This window comes from Schistocerca gregaria, chromosome 3 (assembly GCF_023897955.1).
Source record: "Schistocerca gregaria isolate iqSchGreg1 chromosome 3, iqSchGreg1.2, whole genome shotgun sequence".
Lineage (NCBI taxonomy): Eukaryota > Metazoa > Arthropoda > Insecta > Orthoptera > Acrididae > Schistocerca > Schistocerca gregaria.
The window spans coordinates 587,615,355-587,636,111 of record NC_064922.1 but is presented as its reverse complement, the minus strand read 5'-3'; the positions used below and the strand labels follow the sequence as shown (position 1 = coordinate 587,636,111).

Genomic DNA, 20,757 nt, shown 5'->3' with positions numbered 1-20,757 from the left:
CGGAACAAAGAGACCTCTGTTTTGACGTTGCACAAGACCTTCTGGACACCACCAACACTGTTCCTGGGTTTCTGAGCACTGTGATAACTGGAGATGAGTCATGGGTGTATGGGTATGACTCAGAAACAAAAAGACCGTCTTCACAATGGAAACATCCTCAGTCTCCAAAGTCGAAGAAAGTGTGGCAGGTGCGAAGCAAAATCAAGGTGATGCTGACTGTCTTATTTGATGTCCGTAGAATTGTGCATCACGAATACGCACTGGAAGCCCAAACAGTGACAAAGGAGTACTATCAAGACATTGTCTAGCGAGTCCGTGACGCAGTTCGGCGCAAAAGACCAGACATGTGGACGGGGAAAAACTGGCAACTGCATCTCGACAACACCCCCGCACATTCATCCTACTTGATCCAAAATTTCTTGGCCTAATACGAAATTACAGAGCCATTCGCCGACCTCGCTACTCTCCATACATGGTTCCTTGCGACTTTTGGTTGTTTCCAAAATTGAAGACGCCACTGAAAGGATCCCGTTTTGAGAGTGGAGAAGAGATAATGTGGAACACGACGACGGAGCTGAACACCATTCGAAATGAAGTCTTCGAGAGATGTTTCAAGTGGTGGAAGGATCGGTGGGCTAAGTGTGTGCAAGCACAAGGGGCCTAATTTGATGGGGATTAGGGTTCCAACCCCCTCAGATATTCGAAATATTTATTCTGGCCAAAGGTCGATACTTTTTAGACAGGCCTCGTATAGTACGCTAGGACTTGCTCTCTTCCCACTGTTTCAACCTCAGTGATAAGCAGGGCACAGCTGTTAATATAAAATACGTTTTTATTCACGCATTGTTTTAGAAAGCGCACAAAGTGCCCACGAGCTGTGGCCGTTTGTTAGTCGAGTCGTACATCTGCTAGCTCCAGTGTCTCTAGGCCGTCTGGTTCATCAGTTCGACCGCCCAATGGTATCCATTTGCGCAAAGAACCTGGAGGGTAACGGTAGGCGCACCCAAAGTTACATATCTCCACAGCGGGAAATTATACTGGGCAAACTGACATGTAGAGTCTGCAAGATACCAGTAGGAGTGGCAAAGTGAGTAGCATAACTCAGGACTGTATTATTCACACTGTTTCATCTGCCACTGTTGTGTTTTTTTGTTCCTTAGTGGAAGTCAGATATCATGATATGCAATGAAAGTGTACGATTGTCTTCTGTTTACTGACCAACCAGTATGCACTATCTCTTGCCATTTGAAAAGCAGAGTAAATAACTATAATGCATCTGTGTTAGTGATGTAAATTTATTGCATACGTTTGTTTTCATTTCTTTCTGAATACCTCTCAGTCCCAGGACCACCGAGCGAGGTGGCGCAGTGGTTAGCACACTGGACTCGCATTCGGGAGGACGACGGTTCAATCCCGTCTCCGGCCATCCTGATTTAGGTTTTCCGTGATTTCCCTAAATCGTTTCAGGCAAATGCCGGAATGGTTCCTTTGAAAGGGCACGGCCGATTTCCTTCCCAATCCTTCCCTAACCCGAGCTTGCGCTCCGTCTCTAATGACCTCGTTGTCGACGGGACGTTAAACACTAACCACCACCACCAGTCCCAGGACCCAGCACCTCATCATATAAATGCCCATTAGTAATATCATCTACACAGCCCCAATGTGGTGGTTGCACTTAGGTAAAATTTAGAGTTCAATATCAATGAAACAGGGAATTAATTAAAAGAAATATGTAACTTTTATCTTACCGAGTAGTGCACAAGATCATTCTGAGACCTACAGAATGTTTACAAGTATATTAGACATCTTTATTACTAAGTACAATAACAAAAAGTCGACTGTGTTCTTGCATATGTGATCGAATTCACGGAATATCTACACTCCTGGAAATGGAAAAAAGAACACATTGACACCGGTGTGTCAGACCCACCATACTTGCTCCGGACACTGCGAGAGGGCTGTACAAGCAATGATCACACGCACGGCACAGCGGACACACCAGGAACCGCGGTGTTGACCGTCGAATGGCGCTAGCTGCGCAGCTTTTGTGCACCGCCGCCGTCTGTGTCAGCCAGTTTGCCGTGGCATACGGAGCTCCATCGCCGTCTTTAACACTGGTAGCACTTTGAGCGAGGGCGTATAGTGGGCATGCGGGAGGCCGGGTGGACGTACCGCCGAATTGCTCAACACGTGGGGGCGTGAGGTCTCCACAGTACATCGATGTTGTCGCCAGTGGTCGGCGGAAGGTGCACGTGCCCGTCGACCTGGGACCGGACCGCAGCGACGCACGGATGCACGCCAAGACCGTAGGATCCTACGCAGTGCTGTAGGGGACCGCACCGCCACTTCCCACCAAATTAGGGACACTGTTGCTCCTGGGGTATCGGCGAGGACCAATCGCAACCGTCTCCATGAAGCTGGGCCACGGTCCCGCACACCGTTAGGCCGTCTTCCGCTCACGCCCCAACATCGTGCAGCCCGCCTCCAGTGGTGTCGCGAAAGGCGTGAATGGAGGGACGAATGGAGACGTGTCGTCTTCAGCGATGAGAGTCTCTTCTGCCTTGGTGCCAATGATGGTCGTATGCGTGTTTGGCGCCGTGCAGGTGAGCGCCACAATCAGGATTGCATACGACCGTGGCACACAGGGCCAACACCTGGCATCATGGGGTGGAGGGCGATCTCCTACACTGGCCGTACACCTCTGGTGATCGTCGAGGGGACACTGAATAGTGCACGGTACATCCAAACCGTCATCGAACCCATCGTTCTACCATTCCTAGACCGGCAAGGGAACTTGCTGTTCCAAGAGGACAATGCACGTCCGCATGTATCTCGTGCCACACAACGTGCTCTAGAACGTGTAAGTCAACTACCCTGGCCAGCAAGATCTCCGGATCTGTCCCCCATTGAGCATGTTTGGGACTGGATGAAGCGTCGTCTCACGCGGTCTGCACGTCCAGCACGAACGCTGGTCCAACTGAGGCGCCAGGTGGAAATGGCATGGCAAGCCGTTCCACAGGACTACATCCAGCATCTCTACGATCGTCTCCATGGGAGAAAAACAGCCTGCATTGCTGCGAAATGTGGATATACACTGTACTAGTGCCGACATTGTGCATGCTCTGTTGCCTGTGTCTATGTGCCTGTGGTTCTGTCAGTGTGATCATGTGATGTATCTGACCCCAGGAATGTGTCAATAAAGTTTCCCCTTCCTGGGACAATGAATTCACGGTGTTCTTATTTCAATTTCCAGGAGTGTATATTAATGTAAGTCTTCAAAGTACTGTGATGAAATTTACTGAGACAAATTTAACACCATGTAATTTGTCCAGTACAAAAGTTAAATTACGTACAGTCTCCACTTGCGGCTGTGTGTAAAGTTCAGAATTGTCATTATTCTTTAATGGGCCATATTACACTTCATATAAGTCGGTTTAAATGAATTTTACGAATTTTGAGTCACTTTAAATGACTTTCAGGTATACTTATCTTCCCTCCTTTACATGGAATATCAGAAGACATTTAGAGGTAGTAGTTATTTCATACATCGACTGACTTCTATTTACTGTTCATGTTGATGAGTAAGTTTCGTAATCACTTTCATTGCAATCAGTCACTGTTCGATGGAAGTAAAAACTAAATTTTTCTTTCCAGTACCAACTGGCTGAAAAGGGTCGCGATGCTCTGAGGGTCAGATATGGCACGGAGTACACCATTGGTAGCACACAAGAAGTTTTTGGTAAGTGTCAGATAAGAAGATAAATATTTGATTATCACTTTGCTAAGAGACAGACTCCGCTCCTTTCAAACAAAGTATGTAATTCCTGACGAGATGTGGATTAAGCAGTGTTGAAGGCAGTTCAGATTTTTATATCAAGTGAATTTGTAAGAGACGGATCACATTCCCCATAGGTCACAAAAAAAGGTCAAGGCACTGTTGCAAAAGCATGAAAAAAAGCATACCAGATTTAAAAGAACGGAACATTCCAAAGATTGGAAACCGTTGTCAGATGCTCGCAATTTAGATCGGACTTCAGTGCAAGATGTTTTTGATAGTTTCCTCAGTGAACTCTGAATGTAAATTTGGCAGAAAATCCATAGAGAATGTTGTCTTTTGTAAAGTAAAAGTGGCAAGACGACCTGTACCTTCACTGTGCTACGCAGTGGTAGTGTCACTGAAACGGAGTCACTAATTCCTGCACCAAAGAAGATGCAGTAAGTAGCATAGAATTCAAATCACGAGTGATTTAGCAAAGCAGCTTAGCTACTTAATGAAGCAAGTCTACCAGTCCAGTCTTTATACCAAATAGATTCCTTTCGAAGTCTGATGACATTTCCATTTTTAGCGATCACTTACGTACAACCGTTCGCTCAACGAAAGATCCGTACCTAATTATTGAAAACTTGCATGGTCACATAAAAAAAGAAAAGAAAAAGACGTAATCCTCTAAATTAAAGGCGCACACCACTGACATCGATTTGCAGTAAAATTTTAGAACGAATATCGTGAAAAAGGTCGAAGAAAACGGCGTACTGGCACACAACCACCACGGATTCAGAAGACATCGTTCTAATGAAACACTATTGGCTCTTTCTTCACACCCATTGTGAGATACAATAATATACGAGTTCCTCGCGAAGAGATGTCTACCGTCCGCCGTGACATCCTCTGCCAATTGAAGTAATGCAGATGTGGTATCGGGGAGGGGCGAGGGGGGGGGGGGGGGGGGAGCACATGGTCAACACACCGCTCTCCCCGCTGTTTAGCAGACTTTCCAAAGCGTGGAGCCCCTGCTACTCGGTAATTTCCTCCTCAGTGGGCATTACGAGGCTCAGTGCGCCCCGACCAGTCCTCTCACCAACGAAAAATCGTTGGCAGCACCGGAATCGAATCTGGGCCCTCTGCGTAGCATCCATATTATACCTTGACTCCTCAGTTACTGAGGTGTATTCGGAGATACAGGCTGGGAAAATCATTTCATGCACCTTTAGATACGCAACTCAACTTAGTCCACCTGCTCAGTGGGCAGATGAAGTAAATTCTGTTGTCTACCTTCATGAAATATTTTCGCTGCAACTTTTATTATGCCCATTCCGTATAAAAGGATGGTAGCAGAGTTTTACTGCAGTCTTTCTAGAAAGTAACGTGTTCCAATCCAACACGATTATCGGAAAACCACTGCCCGTTTTTTCCAAAAATTTCCAATACTTATCAGTGAGCATATCTCATACACTTCATATGCGTTATATCTTTCTGATATTAGCCTAGCAGCGTGCCTATAAATTCATTTTACGTCTGTTGCAATGCCCAGTTCTCAGGACACCAAACGCTGGAATAGTAGTCTGAAATTGGTCACATTGTCATCATCTATCCGAGTTCTTTCGCGAATGGGCTGCTCTTTCCCAGAACCCTCCCAGCAAATCTATATCGTCTCTCCGACTTATCTAAACCTGTTATGTGTTCTCACCATTTCATACCGCCTTTTGATGTTAACTCTAAATACGTATACAATGTGATGCGCTAAAGATCTCCTGATTCTTTTTCTTTGTTCTTGGCATTACATTGCACGTATCCACATTTGGAGACAAATTCCATTAATTATATCGAATTGAAATTTTTTTCACGGTTTACTGCTTTTTCTCACAATAGTCGACAGAAACTGGTTCCTCTAGACAACATCTTCAGCACTTCCATGGGTCTTTGGGCCTCGTATATCTTCTTGCAAACACAACTGCGTTCGTTACTGGTTTTTTTTTAGCAGCCGACAGGGTCAGAAAATTTGATGTCTGTTCACCAAAAGCAATTGTACGAGCACAAGGGGAACCCAGCACAATGTGACTTGCTCCACAAGGTCGTGGGGGTGGGCAAGAACGTTAGTGGACGACGTATTACTATGACTGCATTGACAAAGGACTTATGGGGCGTCTTCATGACTATCCTGCTGAAAGCAGTCCGCAGACAATCCAGGTATCTCAGCTTTCCCTGTACCCATTCCCATAAAACGTTTGAGGTCAGTTAATCCTGAAAATAATAACACCTTTATCTTGACCATAGCTTTTTATTGACTTTGTTACACGCTACCCGTACAACGTTACGCCATTATCAAACGCTCTACAGTAAAATGCGTACACATGAGGAACATGTATTGACATCAGATACACCGTGGAAAGGGAATGCAAACTAACACTTACCGAATATGTGACACAAACTATCTTATGGACCAACAAGTGGCAAAAATTAATCTATCCAACATATGAAGTTACATACTATTTTATCATTCTTAACGTCGTGAGAAGTAAGTGCAAACTGATTGAATGTTTTCACGAAAACCTTATGAAATAAATTCGGACAAAGTGCATTTAACGTATGGTGACTATTATATGTATTATTTTGGCACTAAAAAAGTAACTTACGTTCTGTGGTCGTCATACAATACTGAATAACAAATGTTCAGGTATCAAATTTATAATTAAATAAACAAAATATTGCTTAAAGCTGAAGCTGTTAAAAACATTGGGTTTCCATGTTCCAACTAGACAGCGCTATTGTTCAATGATGTCTGTTCTATCAGTCAAAATAGCGTTTGAAAAGTTTGGAAAATTATAGTTCTTACATAATGTAAGACCAAAATTAGATAGTGAGGAAACGATAAACGGGTGTAGACATTGTCAAACATAATCAGTGTTGTATACCAAGAAAGGAAATACGAAATTAAATTCTGAAGTTGTATATTTTTGCGTAAGGAATTAGTGTGGTATCTGAGGTCAGTCACGTAGTAGCTAATAACAAGGACATAAGAAAAGTGTAACAGTAATACACAAGTCAAACGAATCTGATTACATTTTATGTAAACGATAAGATAGTAAAAAACTCTTCACACAGTTCCAGAGAGTAAGAAATAGTAATGAAGACTCGAATAGTGCGATATTAATGATGCATAATCATTATTGCTTACGTAACAAACTCTGTAACGTTCTGTTGTGTCAGTAAACTGTTCAAAGTGGAACCACAAAAATGTTCAAGGATGAGAGTGAGTAGTAGTTACCAGCATCTTCCCTCTTCACTATGTATTAAATGGAACCTATGCATCCAATATTTTTGTTCTTCTAGCGGATATAAAAATCCGTTGTCTGAATGACAGGGTGTTCCATGTACTTGGCTTTCGCTTGCCAAAGTGTATTTACCATTGTTTGATGTTTTCATATGTTTACATGTATACCGATTTTATTACATGTCCTTTGAAAACAGCCTAACACCGAAAAACATAAGTTGTAGCAACGTCAATAAAAATAGTGCTTGAGTGAAAAGTATTATTGTAGTACAACTAAATGACCGCAACGTCTCACATACCGTGTGTGTAACGTATATCTTATCCTCAAACATCTGTCCAGTGTGACTCGCCTATTTTCCAAACTTCGTTCTTCTCCTCTATATCTTTGAGACTACTACTACTGGAAAAAGAGGTATTTCAGAGAATTAACACAGACATTTCTCGTGGAGTGTTTGTCCAGGGTGACTTTTTGAGAATTTTTTTTAAATATGAGAGGCACTGGTAAAAGTGTAGCTCTGAGGGTGGATCATGAGTCGTGTACGGATGGCTCAGTAAGTAAGAACATTGTCTGTGAAAGGCAAGGTTCTGTGTATGAATGCCAGAGCGAGACACAGTTCCTTTCCGTCACAAAGCTTCAAGGCAACACACTTTGCACAGCAGAGTGAAATAATCATTCCGGACCGTTAATTTTTTTTCTGTATGTACTGTATTCCCTGAAAGCGAAACTTTTTTGTTCTCTCCCCCAAGCTAATAAAAAGTACGGGATAGAGATCTGTTACCTGTTGGCTTTGCACTCAACCCGTGCGCCCAAATGGCAGACAATGACTGCCGCTTTCTCCTTGTTCCAGGTCCAACGACGGGGAACAGCATCGACTGGATGCAGGGCGTGGTCGGCAAGAGGTACAACATGGTGTGGGAGCTGAGGGACAAGGGCCAGTACGGCTACCTGCTGCCAACAGACCAGCTGATCCCCGCGAGCGAAGAGGTCTGGGACAGCGTCGTCACCGTGCTGGCCGGCAGACTCGCCTCCTCCACAGCCGGCCCCTAGCCTCACTAACACCTCACCTGAACACCGTGCAAATAAAGCAGCTTCCCACAGCCAGTCTGCGTCTCGTTATATTGCGCGAACGTTTGACTTCTAATGACAGGAGAGATATAGTTGAGTTTGTATGTATGTAGTCTTCCTCAGCGCTTTGGAAAAGGTTATTTGTCCGATTACGAACAGGCTTTCAGCTTCTCAGTCCATGCAGTCACAGATATTTCTCATACAGAAAATGGTGAGATACGGAGTTATTTATAAAGGAAAAATTTTATTTCTTTATGTCACATGAGCATTGTTACATTTAACATAAAAACTGACATTTTTACTTTATGTAAAGTCATTACATTTAACAAAATATGGAAATAATCGAATTTTCTATTGTGATCAAACATTTGTATAAGTCAAACTTAATGTAACTGAGAGGAAAAAGGAAATTACGTTCGGTCATTTAGAAGTGCCATATGTTTATTTATTCCCAGTACTTCCAGTAGAATCTTATTCTACCTTTCTTCACAGTGTGAAATATGTTTAAATCTACATCGTATAGGTAGTTTTTTGTCAAAAGATGTTACGCAAATCTTTAAGTTGTCTTTCCTAGTCCTCAGCTTCTCTCTTTTTCCGATAACCTAGTAACCTCAGCTCCTCCAGACTGACCAACATATAAATTTCCAAGGCACTTGTAGGGGATTTTATACGCGTCAGTCTTTGACAACGGTTTCATTTAGTATTTAGTACTAAATAATAATTTAGTTATGCCGTAGTTGTTGTACACTCAGGTGTGAATATGTCAGAATTTAACTTTTCGCAAGACTGTCTGAAATTTTGACATCAAATGGGATAATTGATCAGTCTTAGTAACTACTGAGTAGTTCATTTTGGGCAGTGGTATAATTTTACGCCTTTTTGTCCCTGGAATATTCTCAATCACGTCGGAGCTATAGCCGTGACTGGAAGTTAGGTGTCTAACTGAACCTTTTTCGGTCTGACACCCATAATTAGATAACGGAGCTCTAATCTGATTAAGAATTCGGTTGGTGCTTAGGTTAGTAGAGTTTCTCCGTAAGTTCAATAAATACAACAGGTACACGTAACACAGATTTTAGTCATCGGTAATATACCCCATCACTATTTACAACAGTCTGCGAACGCTGGGATAGCTTTTCGATTGAGCAGCTCTAAGAGTCACGTCGTTTCGAGGCGAATAAGTCGTCGAGCCACGTTCGGAGAGCACTTTCACCCAGAAAGATAGTTCATTGAACGTTGTCCCATACAGAGCGGAAAAGGTGTAAATCTGAGACTCCAACTTTCTTTCTTTCTTTCTTTATCGTCGCCTTGTCTCACGTCACGTAAGGTCGCCGTTACTCTTCTGGATCCTTCTTCTCCATAGTTCTCTATCCATTGCCTCTTCCTTCTTCCATCCTTTCTCCCTTAGGTCCCCGGATATCTTATCCTTCCACCTCATCTTCGGTCTTCCTCTCCTTCTCGCTCCTTCAATTTTTATATCTTCAACTCTGTTTCCGATATGCTCTTCCCCTTTTCAACTCTGTTTCCGATATACTCTTCCCCTTTTCTCTGTAAGTGTCCATACCACCTTAGTCTGCTCTCTTGTATCTTTTTCCCCATGGGTCCCACTTTCACAGCTCCTCTAACAAATTCATTTCTAATCCTGTCCTCCCTTGTTACCTCACACATCCACCTCAGCATCGTCATTTCCGCCACTTCCATCTTCCTTTCCTGGGCTACTGTAATTGGCCATGTCTCTGCCCCGTATATCATAGCTGGCCTTACCACCGACTTGTACACTTTCCCTTTCAACCCAATGCTCACCTTCTTGTCACACAGCACTCCACTCATTTTCCTCCAGTCGTTCCGACCGCAATTTATTCGGTGTTGTATCTCGCTTTCCAGTCCTCCATCCCTCTGTATCCATCAGTAACGATGCGGGATGGGAATGGTAGCTGTTTTTCACGAACGAGTTGACGAAGACCAAGCAGATATGCACATCCGTCCATCCGCTGATTTTTGTGATTTTGGCCTAGGGCATGCGGTACAATACACCCTCAAGCAAATATCACACTATGGTAGAGTGATCACAGTTCGCCACGTTTGTCCTTTCTCAGCGTTAGTGACGTGTATCATTGCGGATTAATGGACTCAAAGGGTCTTCATCAAATCCCGAAGGTCTTTCTGAACTTGGAGTATCACTAATGTACAAATGAGCTTTCTTACAAAGAGAAAACCATTTCCTGCCCGTGCTCTGTCCAGTGGAGTTACCCGCATACACGGCGACAGTGTTTCAGGCTGCTTCTGCTGCTGTCAACCCTCTATTGAGCTCAAACAGAAGAATATGTAGGAGAAGTTCCGATTGCTCCACTTGGCACTCAGTTTCATAGCGTCCACAGCTCCACTATCTCCAAATGACAAAATGACAATATTTAAACTCAAATAGCAACAGTGAACTACAAACAGAAATGACAATGGGTAAATTAACCCACAGCAACCGGAATACTAAGATGCAAAACAAAAACGCTATGAACTTATGTACCAAACTAATATTTAATTTTGATACTCAGTGGCTCTTTTTAAAAGAAATTCTTATAGTTAGATGAGTGTGTAAGTTTAAAACACAGAAAGAATTCTATGCACATTGGGTCTGAAACCTGCTAGAAAAACTAAGTGATTTAACCTTAACAGAAGAAAGTGGACTATTGTTACAGCCATAGAAGTGGCTCGTCTATATTTTCACATTTTTGAGACGTCGTTGGAGTGCCATGACTGGATCGCGTCCTGCTTTTTTATGTTATAATCGTATTACATGCTATACCTTTGATATTAGGTTGTTTGAATGCATAGAACTAGCGCTGCTTCTTATTACTTATTCTTTATTAAAACACCTTCTACCACCTGAGCAATATTTAAGATGTATCAGTTTCTGACGTGCTTTCAGTGAAGAGTGTGAGGCGAATACAACAAAAATCTGTGAACAATGGATTTCTTGTATACTTCAGTGGTTCCGCTATGCCTGTAGCTTCTGCAGCTTGCAAGAACGCATATTGTGAAAGTTTATGAGGTTTTTAATAATAACCTTTAGGACATAATATAGAACACCTAAATATTGTTTCTCCTATAACCCTACAACCGCCAGTGACGGTCAAGTAAACAAAAAATTGAACCAACTTTCTTCTTCATAGGCCGGCCGCTGTGGCTGAGCGGTTCTAGGTGCTACAGTCTGGAACCGCGAGACCGCTACGGTCGCAGGTTCGAATTCTGCCTCGGGCATGGATGTGAGTGATGTCCTTAGGTTAGTTAGGTTTAAGTAGTTCTAAGTTCTAGGAGACTGATGACCTTAGCAGTTAAGTCCCATAGTGCTCAGAGCCATTTGAGCCATTTCTTCTGCATAAGTCAAACAGCGTGGCGTTACCGTGCTGGTTACCGTGTTAATTCATTTGCCGATAATAAACTGGAACTGATTACAAGAACCGTGTCGTATTGTATAAAATTACTGCTGGAGAAAACCAACATATCGGCCACGGTTGCAGCGACCTTCTTCTGGGTCTGCTGCAAGAAGAAGGCCGCTGAAACCGTTGCCGAAAGGTTGGTTTTCTCCAGCAGTAGTTTTAAACAATATGACGCGTTACCATACCCAGAAAACTTTTTTGTTGACTGACTCTGACCCACGAATCCTACGCATTTACATGATTACAAGAAGATTAACTAGTGCGCTAACGTAAGTTGTTTACACTAAGGGAAATTATATTTAGAGACGTGTTTTAGTGGTACGTATCTGTTGTAGGTGTTACTACGTGAAGAATTATGCTGATAGGGTTGAACTTACTCAGTTTTTGTTAAGTAAACTGAGCAAGACCCTCCCCCCCCCCCCCCCCCCCCATCAGTCGTGTGATAATTCTTGACACGGTCGCTCGTACCGACGATTGGTGTAATCCACAAGCACAAGATGAACTATGTATTAGTAGACTCTGAAAGGTACATATGAATGATTTTAACAGTGCTTTATTGAAATCTAAATATAATACATTCAACACTCATGTTCGGTAAGGTATAAACTAGGCGAGATATATTTTTGGTAAATTTTTCGTAAATTATCTCAATAGCCTCTGAGAGGAGCCAAGCATTTCTCTCTGCGAATACCTCTATGAAGGATGCTATCAGACCTCAAGCATCTCAGGAGAAACATCAATCGGCCGTTTTCGGTCACTCGTAAATGACATCATTCAAGTCTGTTACCAATTGAGTTATCCTACAACTCCGATAAATTGTTACTAGAGCACCTCAGAGAGCCACACGGACATAGCAGATCAAAGAAAGTTCTGACCTCTATGACATCTGTTTCTTTAGCATCCCATTCCCTAGCAAAGTTACAATGAATTTCATTCATGTAAATATTATTACATACAGCAGTAATTCATATTATATTTTCACCGGAGTATAACTTTAGGATATCTAATTCTGTCTTAGTTATAGGAACTTAAGTTTTGGGTTCAGGTAAGAGCATAAGGATATTATAAAACTTTCTTCTACAATTTACTTTTCCTGCTTATAGTAGTTCCATCTTTTGCTAAAAGATGTACGTCCTTTTGAATTACTTCTTCCTGTGATTCAAATTCAGCGTTTTCTGACACTTCTTGTTCTATTCCTGGAATACGATAGCTTTGACGTACAGAAACCTCGTTCACCGATTCAGCAGTAAAATTGTCAGGATCTTCATCATTCAGCTCCTGAAAACATTCCATCCATACATCAGGGTCTCTGGTAAACTCTGTCCTAGGTTTCTTTACCTTTGATGTTTCTAAAGAGAAAATTTACTTTTATTGTGTTAGTTTTCTAGGTAAGAAGCAAATTAACTGTAATTGGTTTCAGTGTTCTTGAATTAATCACAGAAAAATTGGATTGAATCTAGAATTGCAATAAAATAACACACACTTAGTTCGTTTTAGACTGTAGCACCAAGCTCGCGCAGATCATCAGTGCCCTGCAAAGGTATAATAATGTTTCATAAACAACATAATACCCGTAAGTGAAAGCCAATAATAGCTGAAGCTATATGATGGGGAATTACTGGAAAGGTACTGAAAATGGAGTGTAGTCAATCCAGCTGAGTCGGACAAAATGGAGTGGGAAAGTCATGTGGATGGAGGGTGTCATTCATGCGAGCAATGAAGGAAAGCAGGCTGTCTTTTTGTACTGTACGACGCTGTTAGAAGATGTGTTGTCAAAGTTGCACTTTCCCAATTGCATTTATTGTATATTGTAGTGGAGGCTACCTGGCGATCAAGTGGTTTAAAAAAGGAACCAGCAGTCTTAGTCGACAAGATTAAGTTCGTTCATTTTTTACTCAGGAATTGTGCTGCACGATGTGCACAAAGTTCTTACCTCAAAAATCTACTACAAGCCCGTCTCAAACGGATATTTCATACTTAGAAAAACAATAACAACGCGTAAACAGTCCCCAAAATACATATTTACTTGTCATAAAGATCTAGTTGCGTTTCAGATGATGATGATACTGTTTAATCGCTCAGAAACAAATAATTGTATGGTATTACTATTAAGAGCATATGAAATAAGTACTTATTAAGCTACTCTTCTGTCGACCAATATTTTGCAAGCGCAGTTAAGCTCGGACTCGCAAGCAGACCTTGTGTGCTAGGCGCAGTGCGTAGTTGACACCCCAGTAGGTTTTCTGTTTTCTGCGCTTCTCGGCAGTCACAGTTCAACCTTGGGGCAGCTGGGACGTGCCCAAGTAGTGAGTGGTTTTCCTGATGAGTGTAAGTTGTTATCTTCACTTTGGCAGCTACTCCAATACGAATATTTTGCGACGCCATGCCTACGAGCTGGCAGAATTTTACATGTGGCGTGGGATTCTAGCAACCTTTAATAAACCTACTGGTGTCATTTAGGGTCATGCGAACTATCTTTGCAGGGGTTAATTTATACCACAATGTACACGAATACTCTGCAGCACGCTGTTAGTCCCGTCGTTCTCACGATTTGCCGTGGAGAATCCAACGTGTTACCATGGATCTTACGAGGGGTGAAATTTGTGGAGACAACTTTCACTCCCGTATTTTTGCAATCTGTTTGTATGTATAAGTGCGATCCGGACCGAACTTTCAAGAAATTCAACTGCTTACGCTGACACTGGAAGTTCACATAAAATCTCGTGTTTTGGCCTAAACTTTGAAAAAATTGGCTAAAATTATAATCTTTAGTTGTCCGTACGTCTTCTGTGATGAAAGAGTCCAGTGATTGGACGTCCTCACCAACAGTAAAGCAGTGCCATCTTATTCAAGCCTCATGTTCAGGTTCTCACCATGGGATTGTCCTCGGAAGACGATACGGACATCCTCACTGTAGATGATAGTAATATTGCCTTATGAGTGAACGACCTGGAGCAAGTCTTTCAATGGACGCCAATTTCGTGACCTGCTTGTCCATGAAAGAACGGCACGTGGTGATTGCGGGCAGTCAACCTTCCAAGTACTAACAGGGCCTAGTGTTGCTCAACATCGGTGACACCCCGGGAGCCAGCACATCCAACGTTGTTTTCTATTTGACGGTTTCAGTTGATTATCACAGATTTCCTTTTCAGGGTAATTCTCGTAAACCCAATGTCGTTATGTGTTCATTAAAAACTGAATTATAACTTCTTTGATGTATGCATGTAACCTACATACTTATACGGTTACAAGAAATAAAAACTGTAAATCAGTGCTGTCCCGTTTACAGCAAATCGGCAATGTACGGCATGGCCGAAGCATTTGTCTTGATGCACAGAAGAACTTTCCAAGACAGATCGATCACTGAAACAGTTCATCAGTTGAGATCGTCGCTGCTCCCTTCAGTGCAGGTAAATCCACGTACCTGTCTATATGGCCAGATTTAGTTCTTCCGTGGTTCCCCTAAGGTAAATCCCCAGATGGTTACTTTGAAAGAAGGAAAAGAAAAGAAACAAAAACCATCGCGAACATTTTTTCCCTGTTTCCCCGACCCTAGCCTGTGCTCCTTTCATAATGGCCTCATTTTAGACTTCCTTCCGCAAAACTTTAATTGATTACTGGACCGGGACGAAACATACACTATGTGATCAAAAGTATCCGGACACCCCCAAAATCATATATTTTTTCATATTAGGTGCATTGTGGTGCCACCTACTGCCAGGTACTCCATATCAGCGACTTCAATAGTTATTAGACACCGTGGGAGAGCAGAATGGGGAGCCCCGCGGAACTCACGGACTTCGAACGTGGTCAGGTGATTGGGTGTTATTTGGGTCACACATGTGTAATCGAGATTTCTTCACTACTAAACACCCCTAGGTCGACTATTTCCGATGTCATAGTGAAATGGAAACGCGAAGGGACACGTATAGCACAAAAGCGTACAGGCTGACCTCGTCTGTTGACTGGCAGAGACCGCTAACAGTTGAAGAGGGTCGTAATGTGTAATGGGCAGACCTTTATCTGAACCATCACACAGGAATTCCAAACTGCGTCAGGATCCACTGCAAGCACTATGACAGTTGGGCGGGAGGTAGGAAACTTGGATTTCATAGTCGAGCGATTGCTCATAGATCACACGTCACACCACTAAATGCCAAACGGCGCCTCGCTTGGTGTAAGGAGCGTAAACATTGGACGACTGAACAACGGAACAACGTTGTGTGGAGTGACGAATCACGGCACACAATGTGGCGATCGGATGGCTCGGTGTGGGTATGGTGAATGCCTGATGAACGTCACCTGCCAGCATGAGTAGTGCCAACTGTAAAATTCTGTGGCGGTGGTGTTATGGGGTGGCCGTGTTTTTCATAAAGGTGACTTGGACCCCTTGTTGTTTTGCGTGGCACTATCACAGCACAGGCCTACATTGATGTTTTAAGCACCTTCTTGCTTCCCACTGTTGAAGAGCAATTCGGGGATGGTGATTGCATCTTTCAACACGACAAGTACCCATTCATAATGTACTGCCTTTGGCATAGTGGCTACACGACAATAACATCCCTGTAATGGACTGGCCTGCACAGAGTCCTGACCATAATCCTATAGAACACCTTTGGGATGTTATGGAACGCCGACTTCGTGTCAGGCCTCACCGACCGACATCAATACCTCTCCTCAGTGCAGCACTCCATGAAGAATGGGCTGCCATTCCTCAAGAAACCTTCCTGAAACTAATTGAACTTATGCCTACGAGACTGGAAGCTGTCATCAAGACTAAGGGTGAGCCAACATCATAATTGAATTCCAGCATTACCGATGGAGGACTCTACGAATTTGTAAGTAATTTTCAGCCAAGTGCCTGGATACTTTTGATCACATAGTGTACAAACCACTGTGCGATGATGCAACGATCCAACCAGTGTAAATGTTATAAATGTTCATGTCGAGGTACTGAACAATGCAGAGCCGCAAACAAAAACTGACGCGTCTGTGGAAGATTGTAATAGGCCGTCACTTTGTCTAGTATTGTTTCACGAATTGGGACTTTGGATAACTTATGTTCTCTATTTCAGTGTTTCGTAACAATATTTTGTATTTTGACCAAGTTGTTTTCCTGCAATATCAACGCTATTGGAATTCTTTATAAATATAAAACTGTGTGTTACATATCCCTACCCAGCATTCCTGGATATACAGGGTGAGTCACCTAACATTGCCGCTGGATATATTTCGTGAACGACATCAAATACTGGCGAATCGATTCCACAGACCGAACGTGAGGAGAGGGGCTAGTGTAATTGGTTAATACAAACCATAAAAAAATGCACGGAAGTATATTTTTTAACACAAACCTACGTTTTTTTAATGGAACCACGTTAGTTTTGTTAGCACATCTGAACATATAAACAAATACGTAATCAGTGGCGTTTGTTGCATTGTAAAATGTTAATTACATCCGGGGATATTGTAACCTAAAGTTGACGCTTGAGTACCACTCCTCCGCTGTTCGATCGTGTGTATCGGAGAGCACCGAATTACATAGGGATTCAAAGGGAACGGTGATGGACCTTAGGTACAGACCTTTTTATTGGTCTTTTTCACTGACGCACATGTACATTACCATGAGGGGTGAGGTACATGTTCGCACGTGGTTTCCGTTTTCAGTTACGGAGTGGAATAGAGTGTGTCCCGAGATGTCAGGCCAATAGATGTTCAATGTGGTCGCCATCATTTGCTGCACACAATTGCAATCTCTGGCGTAATGAATGTCGTTCACGCCGCAGTACATCTGGTGTAATGTCGCAGCAGGCTGCCATAATACGTTGTTTCATATCCTCTGGGGTTGAAGGCACATCGCGGTACACATTCTCCTTCAACGTACCCCACAGAAAGAAGTCCATAGGTGTAAGATCAGGAGAACGGGCTGGCCAATTTATGCGTTCTCCACGTCCTATGAAACGCCCGTCGAACATCCTGTCAAGCGTCAGCCTAGTGTTATTTTCGGAATGTGCAGGTGCACCATCATGCTGATACCACATACGCCGAGGGGTTTCCAGTGGGACATTTTCGAGCAACGTTTTCAGATCATTCTGTAGGAACTCGATGTATGTTGCAGCTGTTTGGGCCCCTGCAATGAAGTGATGACCAATGAGGTGGTAGCCAATGATTCCACACCATACATTTACAGTCCACGGTCGCTGTCGCTCTACCTGTCTGAGCCAGCGAGGATTGTCCACGGACCAGTAATGCATGTTCTGTAGATTCACTGCCCCGTGGTTTGTGAAACCTGCTTCATCGGTAAACAGGTAGAACTGCAACGCATTCTCTGTTAATGCCCATTGACAGAATTGCACTCGATGATTGAAGTCATCAACATGTAATTGCTGATGTAGCGACACATGAAACGGGTGAAAGCGGTGACGATGCAGTATGCGTATGACACTACTTTGACTCAGTCCACCGGCTCTCGCAAAGTCCCATGTACTCATGTGTTGCTTCATGACAGCAGCAGCTAACACACCAACTTCAACCGCTTCTCCTGTGACGGGCCTGTTACGGACACTTTTGCGTGCTACGACCATACCTGTTGCATACAGTTGGCGGTAGATGTTTTGCAATGTGCGGCACGTTGGATGCTCTATGTCCAGGTACCGTTCTGCATATACCCTGCAGGCTTCAGCTGCATTTCGTCGACACTCGCCATAGATGAGTATCATCTCCGCCTTTTCAGAGTTCGAAAACACCATGGTCACAGTTCCTACAACACTACACTATCACAGACGTCTGGTAACACGGTGTACTACAGTTGGTCTGCGTGCGGAGACGAATGCAGAATAACAATAGCAGCAAGCGCTACATGCGGACACTGCGACAGCTAGACCAAACCACAACAGTGCACTACAGCCACACTCGTAAACACGGTCGTCAACGTAAACATGTCCCTGCAGATGCTGCTCGCCGAGCTTAGACCGTGTTTGTTACAACACGCAACTGAACGTCGGAGGTTTCAAGCGTCAACTTTAGGTTACAATATCTCCGGATGTAATTAACATTTTACAATACAACAAACGCCACTGACTACGTATTTGTTTATACGTTCAGATGTGCTAACAAAACTAACGTGGTTCTATTTAAAGAACGTAGGTTTGTGTTAAAAAGCATACTTCCGTGCTTTTTTGTATGATTTGTATTAAACAATTACACTAGCCCCTCTTCTCACGTTCGGTCTGTGGAATCGGTTCGTCAGTATTTGATGTCGTTTACGAAATATATCCAACGGTAACGTTAGGTGACTGTACATGTATTTCTATCTTGTATTGGGCCATGTCTTCCTCCACCTCCTCCCTCTGTCCACCTTTTCCTTCCTCACTCTATCCATCTCCTCCTGCCCCCATCTCTATCTCTTCCTCCCCATCTCTCTGTTGACCTTCTCCTCATCCTGTCCATCTCCTCCTACCGTCTTTCACTAATCTCCTCTTCTCTCCTCTCTCCCCCATCTCCTCCTCTGTTCTTTCTCTGTCCACCTTTTCTCCCCCTTCTCTGTGTCCATTTCCCACTCCTCTTCTCTCTGCCCATCTTCTCCTTTCACCTGCCTGTGTCCGTCTTTTCCTTTCCCCTCTGTCCCCATCTCCTCCTCATCATCACTTCTTTCTCGATATTACCGTCCTCACTCCAATAGGAAGCTGGTCCTTCTTAAACACACAATATTTGTTCCAGATCGTAACTAATATGTGTACCAAAGTTGTGTGCAATCGTTCCAGGATTAAGGATGATTTGCGACGAGTGGTTTTGCTTACATAGACACAAATTGTTTTTTCACTTGTATGTAACATACTTCTCAAGTGTTTGTAGGGATATTTTCCCTAAATCTCTAGTGAATTTTACCCTATAGTTTCCTTTTCACTCAGCTCATTGTTCATGACGTCGTATCTCCTAAACTATGTGTAGTACAATTATATACTTTTATAGATACATTCAGCGACCTATGAGGATATGACCAGGAAATGTGTTACAAACAGAGTTAGTAGCAAAGAAATAACAAACTAAAACATCATGTATGGTGTGGCAGCATTTCACGCATCTCAGAGTGTATGACGACATTTCTCCTGAACCTCTTGTCATACAATGATATAGTTTTACTTGTACATTCAGTGGTACATCTGAACACATTCTGCAAATGGTGTTGTGAATACAATTAGTAGTAAAGAAATAATAATTTAAAACCTCATGCTTCATGCGGCCATATTACTGCATAAACATCGAAAAGGTACTAAGCCATAAACTTTTTCCCTTTCATCATATTGTGGAGTTTATCAGAAACAAAAGGTTTCGTGAAGGTTGTCGGCTTTCAAATAAAATTGAATGATGTCATGTGGTGTGGGTGGTGGCCCTCAAGTACGTATGTTCCGACTCAGCGTTTAAATATTAAAAGTTTTGACTGGTTTCGTTGTCTAGGGGCTGGGATACGTAGTTGTCGCATTGCAACCCAAATACTGCTGAGTCTACAGTATACGATAAGAATACACACATGAATCGAATGGTCGAAGGGTTCTATCACTCGGCAATTGCGAATTACGAATGTAACATATAAATTTGTAAACGAAAGATTGCAATTAAATAAAATCTACAAGTACTATCTTAACGACTTTAAATGATGATTACCATAGTCGAAGTACTTCTGAGAACGCGGTATATTTCTGCAAACACTTATTGGTGTCGATGGTCTAGCACTTAAAAAAATATAAATTGAATAACAGGGAAACAATAGATTCCTACTGCATGTAATTAGTTATGAACGACAACATAGCTCGCGAGATATTCACTTCGAAACCCATACTCCGTCTTCAGTGACGAAGCTACGGAAATCATAAATATTACTACGGCTGGTCGGTAAACACGCTCTAACACACATTATTAGATACATATACAAATTAAATAAACGTAATTCAAATGAATAGGACAAAAGGTAGGCCAGTAACCCAATGTCTCTGTGCTTTCTAAAACACAGCAAATATTTAACCAATCTCTTTTTTTTTCTTTTTAAGCTAGCAACAATCTCTCAATTATGTGGAAGTTTGCCATTAACGCAATTACTTGCAGATTCAAGCTAAACTGTAGGTAGCCTTTTCCCTGCTCAATAACTGAATAGGAAGATTGAAGTCACCGAAGCGGTGTCCAATACACCAAGGCAATGACCCACACG

General features: G+C 42.8%; 1 protein-coding gene across 2 annotated transcripts in view; it reads left to right on the top strand.

The window, feature by feature from the left end:
* LOC126354488 (zinc carboxypeptidase-like) overlaps positions 1-8,546 on the top strand; it is a 77,241-nt gene extending 68,695 nt beyond the window's left edge. For both annotated transcript variants that reach the window (XM_050004207.1, XM_050004209.1), the window contains exons 9-10: positions 3,655-3,739; positions 7,901-8,546. In XM_050004207.1, the coding sequence (XP_049860164.1) occupies positions 3,655-3,739; positions 7,901-8,100 (285 nt within the window). In that variant the 3' untranslated portion in view covers positions 8,101-8,546. The remainder of the gene's footprint in view (positions 1-3,654; positions 3,740-7,900) is intronic.
* Positions 8,547-20,757: the final 12,211 nt, after the last annotated feature.